The sequence below is a fragment of the Callospermophilus lateralis genome, chromosome 2, assembly GCF_048772815.1.
Source record: "Callospermophilus lateralis isolate mCalLat2 chromosome 2, mCalLat2.hap1, whole genome shotgun sequence".
Taxonomy (NCBI): domain Eukaryota; kingdom Metazoa; phylum Chordata; class Mammalia; order Rodentia; family Sciuridae; genus Callospermophilus; species Callospermophilus lateralis.
This window is the reverse complement of record NC_135306.1, coordinates 13,290,682-13,314,827: the sequence shown is the minus strand read 5'-3', so window position 1 is coordinate 13,314,827 and position 24,146 is coordinate 13,290,682. Positions and strand designations below refer to the sequence as shown.

The 24,146-nt window shown below is 35.8% G+C and overlaps 1 protein-coding gene across 1 annotated transcript; it reads right to left on the bottom strand.

Annotated features, from left to right (window-relative positions):
• Positions 1–196: 196 nt before the first annotated feature.
• Positions 197–23,585, bottom strand: Rab14 (RAB14, member RAS oncogene family). The gene is made up of 8 exons (XM_076845566.2): positions 23,300–23,585; positions 14,676–14,734; positions 13,732–13,785; positions 11,846–12,023; positions 7,927–7,993; positions 4,097–4,184; positions 3,715–3,745; positions 197–2,490 (listed from the first exon to the last, which is right to left on the bottom strand). Exons 2-8 carry the CDS (start codon positions 14,725–14,727, stop codon positions 2,313–2,315), a joined length of 648 nt encoding a protein of 215 aa, XP_076701681.1. The 5' UTR covers positions 14,728–14,734; positions 23,300–23,585; the 3' UTR covers positions 197–2,312.
• Positions 23,586–24,146: the final 561 nt, after the last annotated feature.

Below are 24,146 nucleotides of genomic sequence, written 5' to 3'. Positions count from 1 at the left end.
ATGAAAATAATCCAAGGGTTATGTAAATATTAGGACAAAACTAGCTCAATTACTTATTGATGTGGTTTTATATGTAGACCTCTTCAAACAATGAATAAGCACAGTTATGCAATAAAAACTGAACACTTAAAACATCAAAAAACCATTGACCTGAAGAAAATAAATCCTATTATAGTTCAGAAAATAATGCAACCAATTTTAATTTAATCTAGATACAGGTACTTTATTTACAAATATTTAGATTAATAGCATTTTGTTACATCAAATGAAGAGTACAGCAGTCTGAATAAATCCTTCTGTCACAAAAACAATTAAGACCCACTGTAACTAACTTTGGGAATCAGGGTATTGCACCTAAACAAGGAGTCTTTAGTTTGTGATTGTTACCTTATATCCCAGTAGGTGGTTTGTTTTGTTTTTGTAAATATTTACACACACCAGCAGGTCATGGTCCCTGGGCAAATCCCTTGTGATGCAACAGTGTAAGCAAAATGGACCACTGTAAGCCTAACAGAATATCCCAATCCACTCCAGGAATCTCCTTAAAAAAGTTTAACAGAGACAAAAATAAAAATGAGTCCACAAATAAACCAAATCCTATTTTTCTGCACATTCCAGTTTTGGCTTTTATTTAACATTGACTATACAATACTCTGGAACTATGACAGGTTTATAGCCCAGAAAGATGTAACTTTACGTTAGTGTCTGTAAATAGGGATTTAAAATGTGTATTTAAAACACAGCAGTTGAGCTGAGCGCATTTTATATAATATGCTCAGGTTTATCTATCCTACACTTCCAGTAACTTCTCAATCCCCAGCCACTGAACCATAAACTCAATTAAAAAGCAATCAACAGAAGTGAAGAACTTAGTAAAACAATTTTCTAAATAAGGAAGATTGTTTCTCTTAAAATATGTATTCTTTCAGTGGCCAAACCACCTAGTGCAAAGTAATAACTTACTTTGTATCAGCACAAACACTGAAACACCATTAGAAACACTTTCCCTTTTACAAAATGATTTATGCCAACATGACATAAACTAGCCCCTCCCACTATGAACACAAGGGATAATCCCATTTCACTGTGGTGTTAAAAATGCACAATTTAAAATCCCTTAACAGCAGACCTATGGTTCTGGCTATCTGGTTCACAATCTCGACCATTCCAAGAAGATAAAGATATAAAAGCTTAAAATGTGCAATAATAAACCCAGCCTTTTTTCTTTTTCTATACAGTAAGGCAAGAATGCAGCCCGTAATGCAAAATGTTTACAAAAAGAGAAAAGCAGGTTAGCACATTGTCGATTGCACAAGAACAGTTAAGAAAATCAGCAGGTAAGCCACAGTGCAAAGATGGAACAGAATCTGCTAGTGTTAATCTGCTGACGCTAGGAGCTCTTTCCAGCATAATGTCCCCAAACACTGCCAGCACCAAGGGGTGGAGCCAGTATTACTTGTGAACTGCAGTTGTGTCTATTTCCTTGTGTGAAATGGCAGGGAGTAACATGGTCACATACAGGTCATACTGTACAAACTGGTATTTTATACTGTTCCAATGCCAGTAATCAATTTATTTTCTTCATTAAAATAATATACACAGGATGTATTGTTAGTTCGGTTCCTTCAAATTTTATACATATTTACTTTCTGTTAAAGAGAAAAGGATAAATGGTGTGTAAAAAAAAAAAAAAGAGATAAAGCTATTAAGCACGAGAGAAAAGATAAATGGATATTTCTCCCTGTGCAAGGCTAAGACAGAAGCAAACCTCATCAAGAAAAATGCCACCTGACAACAGGGAATTTATCCAACAAAACAAAACAAAAGCAGTTGTAGAACCCCTTCTCTACCATCAGAAGTCATTTCACAGCAATGAACTTACTGGTTACAACAGACAAACAGTCAAAGTGAGGGAGAAAGGCTGAAGATATCAGCAAATTAAACCGTACAGTGAGACGATGCCTTGCCAAAGAGGGAAGGTAAAAATCATCAAGTCCAGCATCAGTGCTCAGTTTAAATCATATATTGGTGACATATCTATCACAAAGACAATCGAGGAGGGAAAAAAAAGTCTAGATTTACCATGCAGGAGAGATTTATTACTCTACTTGCCTTTGATAACCTGATTACATCTAGTTGTTTAGCAGTTTAGTACTGTGTTAAACTGTTTTTACAACAGAGTTGTTTTTTTCTTTGTTTTTTTTTTTTAATTAAACCCAGTAAGATGTACAGAAGACAACGTGGCAGTAAAAAGTACTGCTTCCAACAGACAGAGGTGAAAGGTCAAATGAGGGGCCACAGCAAAGAGGTCACTAGCAGCCACAGCCTTCTCTCTGAGGTTGGGGCTCACTGGTTAGCCGGCCTCCCTGCGGGGCTGACGGTTTGTGTTGTACACCGGACTCGGCAGCATTCAGATCCAGGCTTCCATCCTGAATGTTCTGATAGATTTTCTTGGCAGCCTCAAGGAAAGCATCTTCTACATTCTCTCCCCTAAGAGGCAATTAACAATTTTTATTCAAGAACCATAGATTTCTACAGGTAACACATTATACACTGACTTTTTTGCTACCCTTCAGTCAACTACCATGATATCTTCAACTTAGCCAGTATCATTTAATAAGAGATCACTTGACTAGACTAAGAGAATGTGGGAAGATATTTCTGGTGGAAAGTGAAAAAACATACTAAAAGCTGTTTCTACAAACCGTATTAGGTCATTACACATGTTCTAATTATTACTAAAATGGTACACGTAACATAGAACATGATGGATGAGAGGCCATTTCTGTGACAACAGACAGGGTACTCCAAATAGAAATGGAAATTTCTCCAAACATGCTTAATAGGATTCCAAGATTTATACTGTCTGATCAAACAAGTATAAGCATGGACTGTGTCCTGTTTTTATCATATGATGGTAACACAGTCATACTTAGCCATGTTCACATTTTTTAATCTTTTGAGACTAAAAGAATCAAATGTAAGACTAAACAAAAATAAGTTACCCTCCACTCATCACTTGAAAGACTTTTTGGCTTAATAAATAAAGAACTCTGGGAGTACAAGGATTCATGGAAGAACAATTAGAAATGATCATTTTTAGACAATATTTCCAGTCTGGCACAATGGTGCAGGCCTGTAATCCCAATGCCTCAGGAGGCTGAGGCAAGAGAATTCCAAGTTCCAGGGCAGCCTAGTGTTAGAGCCCCCCAGGTTAAATCTCAGTACAACCCACATACACAGTATCATGCTTTTTGACATAATCATAAGTATTATATGAACAAATTAGCCAAGACTGCATCCAATATGCCAAATTCCTGTTGTGAAAGTCCAACAAAACTTTTGGAATATAAACAGAGTTTCATTTATTAAACTGGTTACCAATGGGAACAATCAAGAAATAATTTTTTAAATACTAAGAATTCACCGTATTTTTAAATGTGAAATGGGAAGTATGTTTGCTTACTGTTCTTCCTGTCATTAAAAACTACACGTGGAACTGGTGATGTAGCTTTAGTGGTAGAGTGCTTGCCTAGCACACAGCCCTAGGTTCAATCCCCAGCAGCACACGCACAAACACACACGTGCACATATTACATGGATATGTTATTTGTATATGTACATGTGTGTATATATTATACACTTTTTGTATACATGGTTCTATTTTAAGAAACAGTATAACTGAAACATAATCAACATTTCAACTATACTTACGTTTTTGCACTTGCTTCAAGGAACAATAAGCCTAAAAATAAAATCGAGACTATAATTAGGACATTTCAAACTAACTCACAAGAGTGTTTCTCTTCAGTAACATCTGAGTAAGTTTTCCCATCAGCTGTCAGTATTCCTCCTGTAGTTACTGTACAAAAAAATGTATAGTTTTGATTGGGGTTATCTTAATATTTCTAATCAATTGAACTGCTCCTAAAATGAATTTCATACAAGCTTCTGCACACACTTTATTCCCTCATTCTTGAGATTTTTGAGCAGTCTGAATTTTTGAAAATTTGTCAAATAATCTGCAATATCAAAATCCCACCTTTTCTCAGAAATTCTCCCAAGTGTAATCATTAAGTGTTAAAAAGAAACCCACCATTTTCTTCAGCAAACTGTTTGGCTTCTTCGTATGTAACATCTCTCTGTGCCTCCAAATCTGCTTTATTTCCTATGAGAATTATTACCTAATTTGTAATCAAAAGAAAGACATCTTAAAACAAAAGAAACCATTTAAACCAACCATGCAAATTCTGAACCCCCCCCCCCCAAAATCTTGACAGAACAAAAAACTGGGTCCAAAAAGGCAACCAAGTACTAGCAATACCATCAGGCAAGTCTACAGTATCATAAAGACATTAGTAAGAAGAAAGACCTTAGCAGTCACACAGGCCAAAGCTTGACAAGCTTTCTGTGAAGAAAAGGTAGTGTATTTTTCAAGTTTGTAGACCCCATATAGTCTCCACCTGTTTTTTTGTTTGTTTGCTTTTTTGTACCAGGGATTGAACCCAGAGGCACTTAACCACTAAGCCACATCCCCAGCCCATTTTATTTTTTTCTTTTGAGAAAAGGGTCTCACTAAGTTGCTTAGGACTTTGCTAAGTTGCTGAAGCTGCCTTTGAACTTTCAATCCTCTTGCCTCAACCTCCCAAGCTGCTGGGATTACAGACATGTGGCATCGTGCCTGGCCTGCATATTCTTCTTTGCTGTTTTTGTTTTCTATTAACCCCTGAAAAATGTAAAAGCATCCTTAGCTTTGCAAACCATTCAAAACTAGGCTATGGGTTGGATGTGACCAGTTGGCCAATTTGTTCACTTCTGGTCTAGAACAACATTTATTTGAGTAAGATTAATAAATCCCATACATACACCACACACACACAAACACACAATATTTATTTTTATATATATAGGAAAGGTTTTGGGACTCTCAGAAAGTTTAAAAACCACTAGTTCAACTCCTTCAAGTGACAGGTAAGGAAATTAGAGCCCAAATAAGGTAAAGGAACTTGCCAAAAGCTACTAAGTCAGTGGTAGTAGGATGTTAGAACCAAGTAGGAAACTCTCATTGTGACCTATAGACAAAGACTGTCCTACCTATATTATCTCTAGGCAGGACTAAGTTCACAGCAGGTAAACATAAATGTCTGTGTGTTGCCATGGGGGCAGCTGAGAATGAGAATCAGGGTTCTAATGCTATGGGTTCAAGTCCAGGGCAAAATATCACACACCTATAATCTTCCATTTGGAACCATCTATACAAAGTAAAGTTATGCCAAAGTTAAAGAAAGCTCTGCAAAGCTTTAAGAAAAAAGTGTGTAGTCTTGGAAACAGTAAACGGTTTGGGCCTTTCCATGGGGCAGAGAAGGGAAGATTTATGGATCAACTGTATGTGTGTAAAAGCTTATTTCGGACATCAAAATCTCCCCCCTCCTTTCCCTTTCCATACAGGTATAGTAATCCAGATATGGTTTCAACTAAAAGGTGCTTCCACCAGTTAAATATTTTTCATGTGAAATTACAGTACCTGGCTCTTATACACTTTCAAAAATTTGTGCCCAATAAATAATCACTTTGACCGGAATGTAAATCTTCTGCAAGGACATTAGTCAAGCAGTACAACAAAAGTAAACATTCTTCATTCAATGAACAAATGCCCACTCAGAAGGAAAAAAAATCCTAACATACAGTCCACTAGTCTTTTAAAGAATAAAATAATGGCACTTAAAAAAAATTCAACTTTTTTTTTAAAAAAAAAAAACAAGTCTGTTAAAAGTCAAAACTGCCTAGTACAGGGGCATAACATAGGTACTCAAAACAAGGAAAACTGGGCTGGGTTTGTGGCTCAGTGGTAAAGCATTGCCTAACGTGTGAGGCACTGGGTTCAATTCTCAGCACCACATATAAAAATAAAGGCCCATCAGCAATTAAAAAGTATTTAAAAAAACAAACAAGGAAAACACCCTGGCTTCATGGGAGGTGAGGAGGGCGGAATACCACCTCCTTCCCAATTACTTAAGAATTTCAAAAGCAGGCTTCCCACCTTACTGAGAGGGGACGCACATGGAATGCTAATAACAGAGGTATAGAACATACTGGCAACAAAATGAGAAAATATAAATAACTTTTACATAAAATCCAAAGGCAACTTTATAGAAAATGGAATTTATGAGCTAGACCTCAAGAAATAAAGATTTTTTTTTTTTTCTTTTGAAGATCTGGTTAGACTGTGGGTATAAAGGAGAGAGAAGGACATGGCTAATTTGTTTACTACATGCCTCCATGGACCTTCTACAATGAGTATCTTTAACATTTTATTTGAAATAACTGTAAAGTCACAGCAAAAAGAGAGGTCCTGTGTATCCTTCACCAAGCTTCCCCGATGGTAGTAACTTATGTAACTACAGCATACTCTTAAAGTGACATGGTACAATCTATAGCTCTTAAATGTCAATTTTTAAATGTTCTCATGTATGGCTGTGCATGTGTGTGTGATTCTATGTATTTTATCACAGGTATAGATTTGTTACAACAATCAGGATATAGAACCGTTCCATCACTGAAAGAACTACTCTCACACCTCATACCTAACACTGGCAACCACTCATCTGTTTTTCCATCTCTACAATTTCATCATTTTGATAATGTTACAAATGGAATGAATAATATGTAACCTTTTGAAATTGTCTTTTATTCTGCATACTATGCTTGACAGCCATCCAAGCTGTTGCCTGTATCAATGAGGTTGTGGCTCAGTGGTAGACCGGTTGCCTAGCACATGTGAGGTACTGGGTTCCATCCTGAGCACATTAGCTAGATTGCTTCCGGTTTTGGGCTACTGTAAATAAAGCTCCTACATTCATCTACAGATTGTATATATACCAACATAATAATGAAAATAAAAGTTCCAGGTACAGTCTCTAGCATAATAGGCATACAAGGTTAAATGACTTTCAATTATGGTTAAACTCCTGTTCCCTCATAAAAGCTAATCTCACTATTGATTACATATTTATGGAACCAGGCCTCTGCTAGATGGTGGACATACAAAGTTAAGTGAGCATAGGCCTTGTTCTTGAGAAGTTCAGTCACAGCTCGGTGTCCTTCTCCTCATTGTTCCTGGAAAACCTTTCACAGAAATTAGTGAAACTTACTCAAGGCCCTGCTCACACACCATACCTCTGCAAAGCTGGTTTCTCCAGAAGGCACTGTTCATCCTAGACTCCCCAACACTATGCCACCCTATTTTCTATTTCATTTTTCAGTCTGCTTTTCAATATAGTTATCTATATACCTGTTGCTTCCCTATTAGACTATAACCTCTTTTGTTAAGAATATGTTTGTTTATCCTTGTATACTAGCGTCTAGATGGTGGCTGGCTTTAAAAATCTCAATAAATACCTTCTCAGTCTGGTTAAGAAACTGTTTTTTTTAAAGCATGCTGAATATTCAAATAACTATAGATTCACATCCAGTTAAATAACACAATTAAATAACACAATATATATTGTGCCCAGTTTTCTCCAATGGCAACATTGTACAAAACAAATGCAGACATCCCTTTTAAAATTGAAGATTTCATAGTCTCCAACTGACATGAAATCACCACCCCATTCATAACTTTCATTTTTTTAAACCACAAACATGAACAAAAACCAATTATAATAAAATGGAAAACCTGGAGCAATTAGAACTGGAAACAATATTAAGTTTTCAGTTAATCTAAAGATTCTTGGGGCTGGGGGTATAGCTCATTGGTAGCACACTTGCCTAGCATGCATGAGGCTCTGGATTTGATCCTCAGCACCACAACAACAAAAAATCTCATTCCTAATACCCAAATACAAAAATCTCACCAGTAAAAGGCTTTCCTGTTTGGATTAGCTTAGATCTTAACTTTTCTTTATAGTAAGATGTCATTTAACTTACAGTATTTGGATTGGTGAGATTCCTTGCATCTGTCAACCAGCTGCTTAAGTGGTTATATGTACTTCTTCTGCAAAAATTAAAGTTTAAATTTGTTGACTTCCACATAACAACTACCATTTAAACAGAAAAAAAAAAAAAAAGAAATTTTGGCAAATATTTAAAGTATATGCTTTAGTCAGTATTTTTATTTTGACTAGGCAGCTACTATGAAGAATGGTTATGAAATACAACCATATGATTTTTTAAAAATCTAGCTAAACTCATTATTTTTAAATAACATCCAACAACTATGTTAATGACATGTCAGAATCAAATTACTTATACTTAAAAGTACATCCATAAACAAACCAGTAAGCAAGCATGGAACAATCTGAAGTCAAAACTAAAATTATTTTGAAATTATCCAGATTTTCAATCACAAAATGGACACAATGTAATACCAAAATGCCTAGACAGTGACACTTTCAATAGAAAAACATTTCTGCATTTTAATTTTCAATTAGAAACCAAGAAATCACAGTGTAAGATGGTATTTAATTTACCTTAGTAATAATTCAAAGAGTAAGCTAATTATAAAGCATAAAAACTGGCTTTATATTTAGTACACGTGACTAGAAATTTAAGTTCCCAGATATCAGAAAGGAAGTTTAACCTAACTTTGCATTTTTTTTTTAAACCTGGCAGCATTTCCAGATTCAAACTGTCCTATTTCTCTTTCTCCAAGCAAAAGTTTAAAAATTCATAGGCTACTTTGCACTAGCTAAGTTGGCCCCACAATAGCAAGCAAATCCAAATACAGATGGTCTCCAACTTATGATGCTTCAACTTGATTTTACTAAAGGTTTACCAGATTATTACATGCATTTTTGACTGATTTTTTCAACATACAAGAAAGTATCAGAATGTAACCCCATTGCTAAAGAAAATTTGTAATGTACAATATTATACAGAGTAAAACTTACTAAAGAAGATAACCTTTATGAAGTTAAAAATGTTTCTGATTTCTAGACTCAGAACATTAATCCCATCTCACCCATCTGACATGTAAGGAAAGAGAAGGCCATAAGGATTCAGATCAAGATCTATAACCCTTTCACACATACCATGTGTCTTTAAAGTGTTTCTGAGGTTTGCCTTGCGAATATATTCCATGATCTCTAGCTGCCAGTGCTCAGAAATATTCATTATTTCAAATATTTACTCTTTCCCCAATGGGAAGTAAAAAAAAAATTCCTTACTCGGGTATTTTTCTTTTCTTGTACTATCTCAAATTATACATAAATCACCACCTAAATGTCAAAAAAACGATGTCATATATCAAGATAGCACCTTTTTCTTAATGGTTTAAAATGTTGTAAGTAAACAACGGTCAAATATCACTTTCAAAAAGTACAAGCCTTACCACTGCTTAATATTTGCAGTACCAGCATATCATGACTTCACACAACAGGGATGTTTTACTTCTTACACAAATGATAAGTAAGTCCAAACATACTTATTCTGATTTTGATGAATTTTAAAAATTTCAAAGCTGACAGGAAGAGTGAATTGTTATAAACTGCCACCACGCTGGTAAAAAGAAAAACCTACAGTTCTATACAGACAGGTTTTTAAATAGTCTCATACAATACCATTTACTGATCATGTTACCAACTACCTGATTAAAATAAAGCATTAAGATATGTAGCATCAAGATCATGTAAATCATATTATTTATGTGCACCTTCACTTCTGCCAATGATTCAGATAATTGTTGGGTTATTAATTTAAAATTCACTATAATTTTATATCTATGAATAAAGAATCATCAAATATCCATTAACTGGTGGTACTAACACTAAAAAGAAGTGCTAAAATATTCCTAGCTTTAAGGTGGACTATCAAAACTGATTTGGCAAAACAACTGCCATGATAAGCTCTGCTCTCAATTTAGAAAGGTATCCTGTAACAATTACAGTTAATGCCAAGAATTAAGGTTCAGTAAAGTAGGGACTTTAAAGTTTACAAAATATAAAGTATTAATAATAGAAAAACTGGGAGGTAAACTGGTATCATGACTCCAACATCAATGTCACTATAAAGTGTCAGTCAAAAAAGCATTATGTAAAGCCTGAAGTATCTTTTATCTGTAACAGTTAATATTGAAATACAACCACCATAAAGCTTACCCTTTTAAAGTATATAATTGTTATTTTTCATGTATTCAAAATTGGACACTGATTACTATTATCTAATTCTAGAAGATTTACATGATCCCAAAGAGAACCCTACCACCACCACCCCCAGCAATTCCCTAGGCCCTGGCAATCTTCCATGTCTGTGGATCCGCCTATTCTGGGTATTTCATAAATGGTACCACCTAATATGTGGCCTTCTTGTCTAGTTACTTTCACTTAGCATAATGTTTTTCAGATTGATCCTCAGGTAGCTCGTGTAAGTACTTCATTTGTTTTTATAGCTGAAAAACAGTCTATTGTGTGGATATGCGATATTATATTTACCCATTCATCAGCTGATGAACATTTCTATTGTTTCTACCTGAACTACTTTCAATGATTTAAATAGACATATTTTACTTATATGTTTAAAAGATGTTTAAAAGCAAAAACATTTTAAATATAAATTACATTTTAAGTATAAATCACCATATTTAAATTTATTAATAATGCATGGCATTTTTAATAAAATGAGACAGTTTTACACAGACAGGTTTTTAAATAGTCTTATACAATACCATTTACTGATCATGTTATCAACTACCTGACTGAAAAAGAGCAGTAAGGCTTATTTTACTGATTTTCCCTGAGACCACCCAGTTGTAGAAATTTACTGAGACTTTTGTACTACAATTATAATTAGACACCATCTTTATTCTAAGGCAGCATTTCCCACAGTGTGTGTTCCTCAATAAAATAAACTTAGGAAACACCAAATTAAACAAAGTTAAACAGTAAGGAATTTCTTTACTGAAGAATTTCTCAAGGTCTTAATATGCTAATGTACACTGCAACTCTACATAAGGAAATAGCATAAAGCATTTCCTAAACAGAAATATGCTTCAAAGTAATTATCACTTGGTCCCACTCACCTATCTCTACCCCCTAAAAAGAGAGAGTCACGCTGCTTTTGATTGGTGCTTTGCATCAACATGAAAGGTGATCCAGTTCATTTTCTAGCTTACGGGAGACAAACAGCATAGTTTTCCATGTTCTCCAAAGTAAACCTTACAGTCCAGTTTTGTTACTTTATATCAAGTGCCTTGAGTTTCCAGAAATAGCCATGTTGATATAAATTTAATCCTGCTGCATGTAGTATTTAAGTCACTTCAATCCATGTTAGGACAAAAAAGAATTTAAGTAAATGAACAATTAAATACTGAAGTATTATACATAAATCACCACCTAAATGTCAAAAAAAAAAAATGATGCTATATATTTCAAAATAGCACCTTTTCCCCTTCAGATGCTAGCGTAAGAACTACTTGCAATCTATCATGCTGGATTAGCAAAACTGTATATTTAAATCTTTGGCCTTATTTTCAGAAGGCATAAATTTTAACACAGAGGCTGAATAAAGTAGCTCCTCAAGACTCGCTTGCTTTCTACTGAAGTGAAAGAACAAAGCTTCAAATATAATCATTTCTTCTTAAATAATTCAACTCATGCTGCTTTTCAGAACTGTATTCTTCAATTAGCTCCACCCACCATCTCCTAAAGTTTTCTTCAATCATACCAACTTCCAGGAAAAAAAAAAAGTTATATCAAGTTGTAGACAGCAACTTAAGTTGTAAAACCAAATACATTCATTTAGTCATCCAACTACAAACTAAAGAATGCCTAATCAATAACAAAGAAACCATATTTCCCAAAGTAAATTTCTATTCCCAAGTATGAAGGTTGAAAAGTTATTCACCTCTTACCTAGTGATATCATACACCATAAGTGCACCCGCAGCTCCTCTGTAGTAGCTTCGTGTAACAGCTCTAAACCGCTCCTGTCCTGCTGTATCCCAAATCTGCAGTTTGATTTTTTGGCCACTAACTTCAATTATTCTTGTACCAAATTCAACACCAATTGTGTGAGGACAATCAGCCATAACTGTTAGGGAGGGGGAAAAAAATATAATATCCCAACTTTCAGAAAACTTCAAATTTAGACTACTGGGGAAAATCCACTGAATAATCAAAAGACTTACTAATACTTATAGGCTCTAGACTAATTCTACCACTGGAGGGTTGGGGGGTAGGGCAGGGAAAGCAAAGAACTAGAAGTCAAATGTGAATGAACTAGTATAAGGGTCAGCAAACTTCTAGAAAGAACCAAACAACCAATTTTTTTTAGTTTTGTAGGCCAAAAGGTCTTTCTCACAACTAATCTGCCTCTGAAGCAAAAAAAAAAAAAACGAAAAGCAGTCAAACAATATGTAAAATAGACAAGGTTGTGTTCCAATAACATCCTATTTCAAAAAATAGGCAGTAATTGGATTTAGCCCACTAGCTACTGTTTGCTGACCCCCTGGACTAAAAGAATCTGCTAAGTACAAATAAGATTTTTAATAAACCCTTCACAATGCCAAAATTATACCATTTAGCCATCTGACAATCACTACTCCGTTTAAAAAAAAAATCAAAGATTTTAGGACTCTTAGGTGTTATTAATCAAACAAATTTTTACCCTGGAAAATATTATCAGTGTCTCAAACAAAATCATCACATTTAATACATATTTATAATTATACACTAAGAAGATACATATATCTAAGCCAATAGTACAAGTCCTTTCCCTTATTATTAGGCCGCTTAAAACCTAAACTCACTATTCTGGTACAATTGCACAATTGAATGGACACTTCATAAAATGTTACATCAAATCTCTATGGTTAGTAGCACAAAAATGCTATAGAAATGACTTCAACATATACAAAAGATTTCACTTATGTTTAGCATATCAATCACAACAAATTGGCCCCTCTCCTATCACCTCTGAATCTTATCAACTGATCATGAATATAGAAAACTCCATTTTAAATATTTCAAATCTACTAATTAGTTAACAAATGAAATATATGCAGCAAATGTACAATAAGATAATCAATTTCTACAACAGAGTCAAAGAATAAGATTATTTAAATTTGACATTATTCTAGCATCTTTTTTTTAAAGAGAGAGAGAATTTTTTTTAATATTTATTTTTTAGTTTCGGTGGACACAACATCTTTATTTTATTTTTATTGGTGCCGAGGATCGAACCCAGCGACCCGCGCATGCCAGGCGACTGACTGTGCTACCGCTTAAGCCACATACCCAGCCCAACATTATTCTATGCATTTTTTAAAAATAACATTTTTGCCACCAAGAAATCTAAATGTGAGTCAGAATATACCACATATAAAAATTAACACTCTGGGCCGGGGTGTAACTCAGTGTACAGAGTGCCTGCCTAGCACGCTCAAAGCCCTGGGATCAATTCCCAGAACCATAGAAAAACAAAAACCAATACTCAAAACATACTGGTAATAATATATTTCATTTTATCTAAGTTAAAAAAAGAAATCACTGCACCTAAAGACAAAAGTGTGAATATAGGGAAAGTTATATTTAATTCATAAAGTACACTGAAAATGACTCAAGTTTTTAAAAATATAGAAATGTAACAATAAAGAAAGCTACTAAAGGACTGGGACTGTAGCTCAGTGGTACAGCGCCCACCTCACACGTGTGTTCGATCCTCAGCACCACATTAAAATAAATTTATTGTGTCCATGTACAACTAAATGCTAAAGTTTTACTTCACATATTGAACTTACATTTTTTTTCTGTAAACTGATGAAGCAAGCAAGATTTTCCTACTCCCATGTCCCCTGTTTAAAAAAAAAAAAAAAGTTTAAGATGGCAATTACATTTCTCAGTTTTATAGTATCATCATATGCAATGATTCTTATGTCCCTTACCATATCACAAGTTTCTGAGACACATTTAATGTGGCTTTTCCTTCTTTACAATGGATTAAAAATATGTGTACGTACATTTTCACTGACTAGTTCCAACCTTTAGCAGTGACAGAATTTGGTTATAAATTTTTTATGTTAACAGTGAACCACCAACTTTACCAGCAAAATTATGAAAATGTTACTGTGAGCTGTATCAAAGTTTAGGTTTGGGGTTTTTTTTTTTTTTAACCCCTTAACAAACACACCGAAGCAAAGGAGTAACAAATGAGAAAACATATAATAAGCAGAAATAACAAACTGAATTTTGGAAGCTTGACTACTAGATCACATTTTTTATTTCTTATAGAATGACAAAAGAAAAGAATTTATATTACATAAAAACCACAACAGAATAAATCTCATTCCTGGCTATTCTACAGCAATATATTTTATGTGTTACAGAAATTATTCTGAATCAACAATGTTCTCTATCAATTTTTGGAATCCAGGGGGATATCAGAATTTTCAAGTAATCTTTAGAATATTTCAATACTACTAGGAAATTAATCTCATTCCTCATTCCTAGTATTAACAATCTTTCAGGTAGCCCTCAAGAACAACCAAATCACTACACTAGGTACTCAGCACTGTACTACAGAAGTATCTAGGCCACAATGCAAAAGGTACATTTATCTTTATTAAAGAAGCTTTTAGTTCCAAAGTGCGAAAAGAGCTTATTTCTTCTGGAGTGTTATATATTAGTATATAAATGTTTATATATTAATGCTTTAGGGATAAGAGTATAAGTTAAGCAAACTTACCAATAATAATATATTTAAAGATGTAAGAGTAGTTGTATGGTGCAGTTGCCATGGTGGCACTAAAAACAAAGAAAACTGTGTTACTGCCGAAGGAAAAATACACGTTATCCAAACTGATCATTGCAAGCCTTTAAAAAGACATAGGTAAAGATATATATAAAATAAAATATACTGAATACAATCAAAATATTGGTTACGATAAGTCAGTAAAATTCACTTCACAAATGATCAATACATACAAGTTCTCTTCAATGAATAGTACTTTAACATTCTCATGCATTATTCACAGAAATAAGAATACACCCAAAAAACTCCAGTATTTCACTTTAGGAATATCAAAAAAGAAATGTTACTCTGGAAAATTTCCAACAAAAATCTCTAAAAATAGTCCCCTTTTCCTTAACATCCCATCCCTTGTTAATAGATCAAGTAAGTTACAGGTAGTGTACTTATTCAGAATTGTGATTCTAAACAGAATGATAAAAAATAAACACAAACTTATAAACACAAAATAAGTTTTATCCTCTACTCTAAATCAATAGCAGAGCATCCAAAGAGCAATCACATGATTTTCAAATCAAATTGACATCAGATTATATTGAATCCCATGAAAATGTGGTTCCTGTATTATTTTATTTTTAAAAGGAGGACAATCATCATTGGCAATTTCATATGATTCACCACAGGACTTGCAGATTAACAATATAGTAGGGGCCTGAAGAAATAATACTATATATGCTGAAAAATATCACTAGAAAATTGTACTCATGCTTGTAAAATTTCCAAGTTTATATGTGTGTATGTATATATATATATATATATATATATATATATATATATATGTATGTATATATATACACACAAACATATGTACACACACACACATATATATATTTCAAAAGGTCACAGCCCATTTATTATCGTCAGACAAACTTAACCTAAAGAACTCTAATTAGTTTCCAATTTTAACAACTTACCAAAAAAAAAAAAAAATTCTCAGCAGGGTGTGGTGGCACCACCTAATAGTCCCAGTTACTCAAGAGGCTGAGTTTGGAGACTGCTTAAGCTCAGGAATTCAAAACCAGCCTGGGCAACATAGTGAAATGCCATCTCAACAATGACAACAAAAATTCTCCAAACAATTCACATGTGCCTCAAACATGTCAGACACTGTGCTGGTGGTAAAGAAACAAGGGATAAGTTCTAATAATGGCAGTAACTTCCAATAAAAGTTTATTTTCATCAGTTTTCAGCTCATGGAAAGACAAAAATTATATATAAATATCAAAATTTAACCCATTTTTAAAATTTTGGCTTATATATATTTTTTAATTTGATTTTTACTGTACTGGTCAATATCAAATTATACAAGCAAGATAGCTGATATTATTGGAGAAATTCCTTTATTGAAATCAATACTTTACCATGCTTCAAATAAAATTTCTACATAAATAACAAATCTTAACCAGCAGACAGAATATTTACAGTAAGTGAATTATCAAGGAAGAGAAAGTTCTTAATTACAGTAAATTATTAAACAATCACTTCACACAGTATAGTCGCCTTCCCATTTAGCTATATGCATTTACATTCACACAAGCAGATTCCTTGCTCCCCATTACAGCCTGGCATGTTGTAACACATTTACAATCAGTCTTCTACATCATAGAAAACTCCCTTAACCAGTTCTGTCAGGAAAGGGAGTTTTTCTAGTTAGATTTAATTCTGATTCTGAACATCATGACTTTCCATCTCTTTTCCAGCCATTAGGGACTTAATACTTTAAAAAAAAAAAAAAACTTGGTCTTGAGGCTTAACTTGGTCTGGATTATTCACCAGATCTCTGAACCAGATACTAAACACAAAAAAAATCTCTTGCATTAAAAATGGTTTTTAAAGGTTATTAACTTCCTAACCTGCATTACTTCTTTTCTCCATGAAAAGAGTACACTTTTATTCTAATTAATTTTTAACTCCTACACTCTTCTTCCCCTACTTGAACTTGAGTAAAAGTAATTAGTTACCCTTGAATTACTGTTTCTCTGGTACTCCTTCCCTTGATTTTCTATACATCTTCTAAAAGTTACAGCTGTATATACTTTGCTTCATCTATTTTACTGTATGAAAATTACAGGGGTTGGGCCTGTAACTCAGTGGTAGAGCACAGATTTAGCAGGTTTAAGGACCTGGGTTCAATACCCAGCACAGAGCATGCGGGCGACACACACACACACACACACACACAAAAAAAAAAAAAAAAAAAAAAACAAACACCTATGCCTCTAACAATCCCAATTTCTACCTCAAATGCTCTAAAGACTAATCATTAAATTATAACCCAATTCTAGTTGTACTAATTTGTGTACTTGCTAATTATCAAACAAAACATTAAATATCTAAATATTAATTAATTAAATATATACAAAGATAATAAATTGAGAATGTTAATTAGAAAATCAATGTAGTATAAACAATTTCCAAACAAAATAATCACTACTCCAGATTGAATATAGCACTTTTCTTTGCCTCTACTTCACCATGCAATTTGGGGGCTCAAGTTTCTTTAAATAAACAAGCAAACCTAAAAGCAGACTTAGTGGAAAACTATTCAAACTCACTAATTTCTATAGAAAAAAAGGAGGCAGAACACTGTAGCTACTGATATAACATGCCCTTCCTTTTTCACTCTAAGGTTAAAAAAAAAACTGGTTAGTTTAAATACATTCCAATAGCTTATATTCAGTCAACTACGTATTTACACTAGAACTACATTCAAGGGACCTTTTTAAATACACTTAGTATCATTTTAACAAAGGATTTCTCAGCCTCATTTCTTAAACATGAAACTCAGAATTGATTGGTGAAAACTATATTTTTCAGCTTTGGAAGGGGAAAATCTGCCCGTTATTTAAAAGTGCTTTTGCGGGGCTGGGGCTGGGGCTGGAGCTCAGTGGCAGAGTGCTGGCCTAACATGGCACTAGGTTTGATCCTTAGCACCACATATAAATAAACAGATAGATAGAGATAGATAAAAGGCATTCTGTCCATTTACAACTATGAAAAAGTTGTAAATTTTTTTAAAAAGAAGTGCTCCTGCTTTACCTTTTGAGAACTTAAAGGTCCAAAAGGGGGCCAAGAAATGTTGGTCTAGTTCAAATACTCTGAAAAAAGAAGTCCACTCAACACTATAACTTCTACTAATTAAAAAAAAAAAAAAAAAAAAACCTTTGGGGACTGGGGTTGTGCTGTTATAGAGTACTTGCCTAGCATGGGTGAGGCACTGGGTTCGATCCCAGCACCACATAAATAAATAAAGATATTGTGTCCATTTATAACTAAAAATATTTTTAAAAAAAAAAACTTAGTAATATTCTATAATTTGTATACAACTCCTGATGTGATTAAAATGCACTTCCTTTTTTAGCATTTGAATAAAGATGACAAGCAGATAAGACCTCCTTTAATGCTTCTGATTTTGTGTGTGTTGATAGGGAATTAAACCAGGGTTTTACCATTAGCAAGTGCTCTACCACTGAGCTACATCCCCAACCCTTTTTATTTTGAGACAGGGCCTCACTAAGTTGCCAAAACTGGCCTCAAACTTACAATCCTCCTGTCTTGGCCTCCCAAGTAGTTGGGATTAAAGGAGTGGGCCACCACACCTAGTGGCCTTTGATTTACAAAGAAAAAAAAATGACAATTCAGACAACAAACATCATTAAATACATGATGAACAATGTGTAAACTAACAAACACGATTGTTACAGTTACCATTTACTGGGTATAGAACATGTACCAAGCAATATACTAAACATTTTATATGTGATTTCACTTAATCTTTACTACTAGCCTTACAAGACAGTTACTATTATCTCTCTTTTTACAGATGAGAAAATAGTTGCAGTAAGTCAGTAACACGTCCAGACCACAGTTTAAATGGACAAGACTGAATTTGGCACTGTTCTGACTGCAGAGATCCCTCTTTAACCACTACATATTCCTGCCTCTTCCACACAGTTACGAGAAACTCAGTGGTGTTGCTTTAGGACACAGAGCTTTCTCACTTGGTCCTAATTTAATTTTGTGAGTAAAAAGTACGAAATAATCACATTCAAAAGATGCATTGTGATAAAAATTTGTAGGTACAAATGAACAGTAATATTAGCAGTCATTATAATTTACCTACTTTACAAAGTTTCCTAAGAGAACATGTGAGAGTAAACCACATGATGATTTGCATTACTTTTCCCTATACTGTCTTACATAAATCGTTAACTCTCACAACTCTAGTAGAATCATTATCGTCACTGAAAAATTTCAAGAAATTGAGGATATAATCTACTAATTTAGCCAGTGTTACAAAGGTAGAACTAAAACTTGAACCCAGGCCTGATTCCAAAGCCATGGTTTCCCTAGCATATTACAGGTAGACAGCTGTCATGAGAAATGTTTACTAAAACAAACCACAATTGTTTGTTCCATATAGTCAAATGACCCCTCTTAAGACATTATGCTTAATTCAGCTTTAACAAAGGATTTCTCAGCTTTGTATCTTGAATATAAAACATACTATTGTTAAGGTCAGAAATAAAACACACAACATGTTTTTCTTCCACGTTAACAAAAATCACGAACATATTTCCATATTAACATTAATTACTGTTGTGCCAAAAGAATACATGATCTTCATTAACTGAATCAGACACCTTCCTAATTATACAAATGACTAGTTTTGCAATGTGCAGGTACATGTGAAGTTAGATTCATACAGCTTGTGGAATTCTGAAATGCCATCCTTTTGTAAAGTTATCAGTATATTTAAATATCTTCAAAATAATCCAAATCATCCTTTGGTCCACAAATCCACTTGAAAATATCCTATAGAAACAAAAACTTCAGTTCATAAAGCTAGGAGTGTATTACATTTAATGCACTATTTTTACAGCAAAAAACTGGGAACAATCTTAAATATTCCCATCAACAAGGAAATGGCTGAATAAAGTACACCTGTACTACAAAATAATATGCATTCAGTTTAAAAACCAGTTAGACTTACATGCATTAATCTGGAAATATGTTGATGATTTTGTTAAAAATGCTGCAGAGTTTTGAGTAGTAAAGATTAAGCATACCTAATTTTTGGACACACACATACTCAAGAAAATAAACATCAAATGTGAAAATGGAAGAATATATAGGCTGAGAGAATAAAAGGCAAAGAGGAAAATTATAAACCTTAAACATCCCTGCAGTATAACATATAACAAAAAACACACTATTTCATTTGGTAATATGTTCTAAAATACACAAAGTACTGAAAATTGATAAGTATCTTTGTTTCTGAATTTATTCTTAGTACTGGGAGCATCCTACGAAGCCAATCACATGATCAGCCCCAAATAAAAAACCAACACCAAGAGCAGAGGATTTTTCATTTTTTTAATAGTTTAACTCCCTACTGTGTTTATACACTGTCACACTATTATATAGCCATTTTATACTTCTTAGAACATATGATATTACTGTAAAACTTTTACAAAACTGATTCAAGACAGCAGGGAAAAAGCAACTCACTAAATATTCCTGGTGATCTGAAGTCTTTCATACCCTCATTGCTCAGGATTTTTTATTTGTTTGTTTATTCCAATTAGTAAGAATTTTGCTATAAAGAGGCACCAAGATGGACTGCTTTTGTGATCTCATTATGAAAATATTATCTACTGAACATAAAACATTGTGCTAGGATTTGACAATATAGTAATGATCAAAAATGACAACACTGCCTCTGCCTTCATGGAATTCAAGAACAGAGTATTCTGATTTACTTATAGCCCACTCAAGTGGAATGCTTACTTGACTGTAAGTCAGGTGGACACAAAACTTCTGCAGTTAATAACAATCTAATTAAAATAAGTAGTCCATTTCCTTTCTGCTACAGTATTACAACTTCTGAAAGTAATCCTTGGAGGCCCACTTTAAAAACAAAAAAAAAATTAAAAAATCTCACTTTTCACAAAATAGTTAAATGTGAAGGATTATAATAACTGGATCACTTAAAGTGTCAAGAAAAAGGCAAACTTTTTCAGCTAATTATGGTATACTGCTGAATAGGAAGTAAAGTAGTACCTTTATTCATAGAAAAACTTAACAACCAAGAGACAAAATTCTGTACTCGCTACTAGAGCTTAAAAGGATTAGTAACAGTGAAATGTTTACTAATGATATATTATTCTACTTTGTATACTTTAAAATTGTCTAAAAAAGGTCTTAAAAAGTAAAATATAACTATCTCTAATCTATTTATAAATTGCTTTTTCCTACCATGGCTGACACTTGTTTTGTTTTTGTATTGGAGATTAAACCCAGGATTGCTTTACCATTGAGGTACATCCCCAATCTTTTTCAATTTTTTGAGAGGGTCTTGCTAAATTGCTGAAGCTGGCCTCGAACTTATGATTCTCCAGTCTTAGCCTCCCAAGTCATTGGACTTAGGGCAGATGCCACTAACACTTTCAACCACATAAAAATGTTTCAAGCTTTTTTTTTTTTTTAAACTGTCTCCCTATAGTATTAGTTTTAGCATTATTTCTTACATATCTTACTAAGATTATGCAAAAATATTTGATACTTACAGACTTACTTGTAAGAACACTCAATTCTGTTGCATATTTGAAGTTATTAAAATTTATTAATTTTAATAATTAGTAATATTATTAATATTAAAATTTAATATGAAATATAAAAAGTGAAAACATGGTTTTAATTCCAAGGAATTTTTTACTAGTGCATTATAATTATACATAATAGTGGAATTCATTATACCATATTCATGTATGCACATAACCAAGGAATTTTTAATATATCAGAATCTAAGCTTTATATCTTTATAATTAGTACCATTTCCTGAGTACTTATTATATCCCAACTACTTTATAAACAATCTCTAATCTTAAAAAAATCATTTTCTAAATAAGGAAACTATGTCAGAGAAATGATATACTCATGTTTATATACTACTGGATGCAAAGCCAGGATTTAAGCCCACTCTTTAGAAGTGGAACTATTTGGCTCTATAAAGCCTTGCTCCTCTCATTCATTCAACAGATATTACACACCACTACAGGCATGGCAAAGTTGCAGGCACTGGGACACTATGTCAAGCAATGTGCTAAGGGCTTTCTTAAATCCCACTTAATCCTGAAACAACTCTAAAATGTAGGTACAATTATTCCTTTTATAGACAGGGACAACACTGAAGTGGGAACCCTAGACAAGCCGACTCCAAAACCTTAGCTAGTACATCCTTCAAGGCATGACCAAGTAAAATCACCAAAGCAGAACTCTGAAGAAAAATTTGGAAAGGCTTGAGGGAGAGGTAGAACTTGGATTATTGCAAGGTCAAGTTTGTCCTCAATAACCTCACCCCGAATAAAAAAAGGTAGTTGGATCAGTAATGAAATGAATAGTAAAACTTTTCCAGAGTTCAAATCTGAGCTCTTGACACTTGCTGTGGGACCACCAGGAAAACACCTGCCTTCTGGGAAAGTGCTTCTTCAAACAAAATGGAAACCTGCATATCTCCTCCAAGGTCTGTGAGAATGAGGATTTGGCCGTGTACCAGCTGACCTGATTGATAGACTTTAGTCATAAAAGGGTAATCAGTTATCATCTGGAGCAAACACAGGAAAAAAGAAATTCAGTCGTCAGACATGACCAGGCAGGGTCTCTGGTCTAACCTGGAGTGTAATTCAGAGAGCACCAGCCACCGTGTGGGGAGAAACCAGTCTGTTCGTACCACCGTTAGCCAGCTACCTCACAACTTCAGGCCTCAGTTTCCACACGTGTAAAATGGGGACGATGCAACCTATCTCCAAGGACTACACGAGGCCAGATAAACACATCTCAAGATCCCTCTCTGTGCCGGCACACAGGAGAGTGCAAATCCTCAAAGCGTTCTTGTTCCATCTTCTTTTTTAAAATTCTAGCCAAAACTTTTTTTCTTCGACATTTCTAGATGCTATGTCGGTTCTGAGCCTCACAGGGGCTCACCAAATCCAGAACCCGGCAAGCACGGACCCACAACCGCGTCCCCAGCCGGGTCTAGACCGGCTGCCCACATCGACAAGGACGCGGGAGCTAGTCCAAGACACCGGCGAGACTGCGGGCTGCTGCTGCCTTTTGTATTCGGGGCCAGATGCGGCCTCTGGGGTGTGGATGCCACGTCTGGGGCTCGTGGGTGCCGGCGGCGCGGCTCGCGTGGGTAAACACTGCGGGGGAGGCCTGCAGCCGCGGGCACAGGCGGCGGGAGAGGGGCCTGCGGGAGCCGCGGGTCTACCCGGGAGGCGGGGAAGACCAGGCGGAACACACCCTTCCCCGCACGCCCGGAGTCCTGCGCCGGCGGGCAGCACGAGGGGTCGGGGCGGCGCGGGGGACACCTGCGCCCCCGCACGCGTCCTGTCAGGCCGGCGTCGCGGCGCCCTCCGCCGACCCGGGCTCGCCGCGGCCTGCGGGGCCGGGCCCCGGCGCCGCCCGCCGCCGCCGGCTCGCCGCTGCCGCCGCCGCCCCTTGCAAGGACCAGACGAGGAGGCCCGGACCGGACGGACACTGCGGAAGGCCTGGGTTACCTGGGGGATTGCTGGTGGCTGGGCAGCTTTCCGGGCGGGAGGGGGGCGTCAGGACGAGGAAGAGGAGGGCGGCCGCGGCGGGAGAGGGGATGGGGGCGGTCGGCCGAGGCCCCGGCAGGTAGGCTGGCGGGCCAAGAGGTGCAGACGCGCCGGCGGCAGCAGCGGTGACGGCGGCGACTGCTCTTGCGGCTCCCTCAGGATCTACCTCGGGCTGGTCCAAGATGGCGGCGCTCCCTGCACAGGGTTTCCTGTCACCCTCGCAATGGGCCGGACCACAAAAGAAGGGGGGAGGATGCGCGCGCAGCCGGCGGAGCCCGGAAGAGGGTGGTGGAGGTCGGGACGCTGGCCACGCCCCTTCCTCGGTCCTCCCCTTTTTTACTAGTCGCGCCGCCGCCGAGGCCCGCCCCACTAGCCTCGCGACTGAAGGGGCGGGGGGAAAACGCTGATGCGCAAGCGCAGTCGCGTGTCTTCGCATCTCAGGGAACTTACTGCGCAGGTTTGCGTGGAATCAGCTGGGGTGCGTCTGCGTCTCAGATCCCTACGGCTGTTGCGAGAGGAGACTTTTCCACAATTTTGAACGCCGGCAGCCACCACTTATCTGGACCCTTGCTGTGTACTGGCCACTGTCCTAAGAATGCATTTACTGCATTTTTTTAACATGTATGTACTGATTGTTTACAGCTGTGAACAAGGCAAACTCCCTGACCAACAATCCCAGAGACATCTCCCCATTTTATCGGTGGCGAAACTGAGGCTCACATTGATCAACCCGTATGTCTAAGATTATACAGCTAGAAAGTATCCCTTTCTGGCGCGTCTCTCTCCTCTCCTTTAATCTTGCTTTGAA

Coding starts and splice junctions, on each gene's coding strand:
- Rab14 (XM_076845566.2), bottom strand. CDS start 14,727: ATGGCAACTGCACCATACAACTACTCTTACATCTTTAAATATATTATT. Junction 7,994..11,845: donor ATGGTGTATGATATCACTAG/GTAAGAGGTGAA, acceptor TAATTTTTGCAG/AAGAAGTACATATAACCACT. Junction 4,185..7,926: donor ATCTCACCAATCCAAATACT/GTAAGTTAAATG, acceptor ATTACAAATTAG/GTAATAATTCTCATAGGAAA.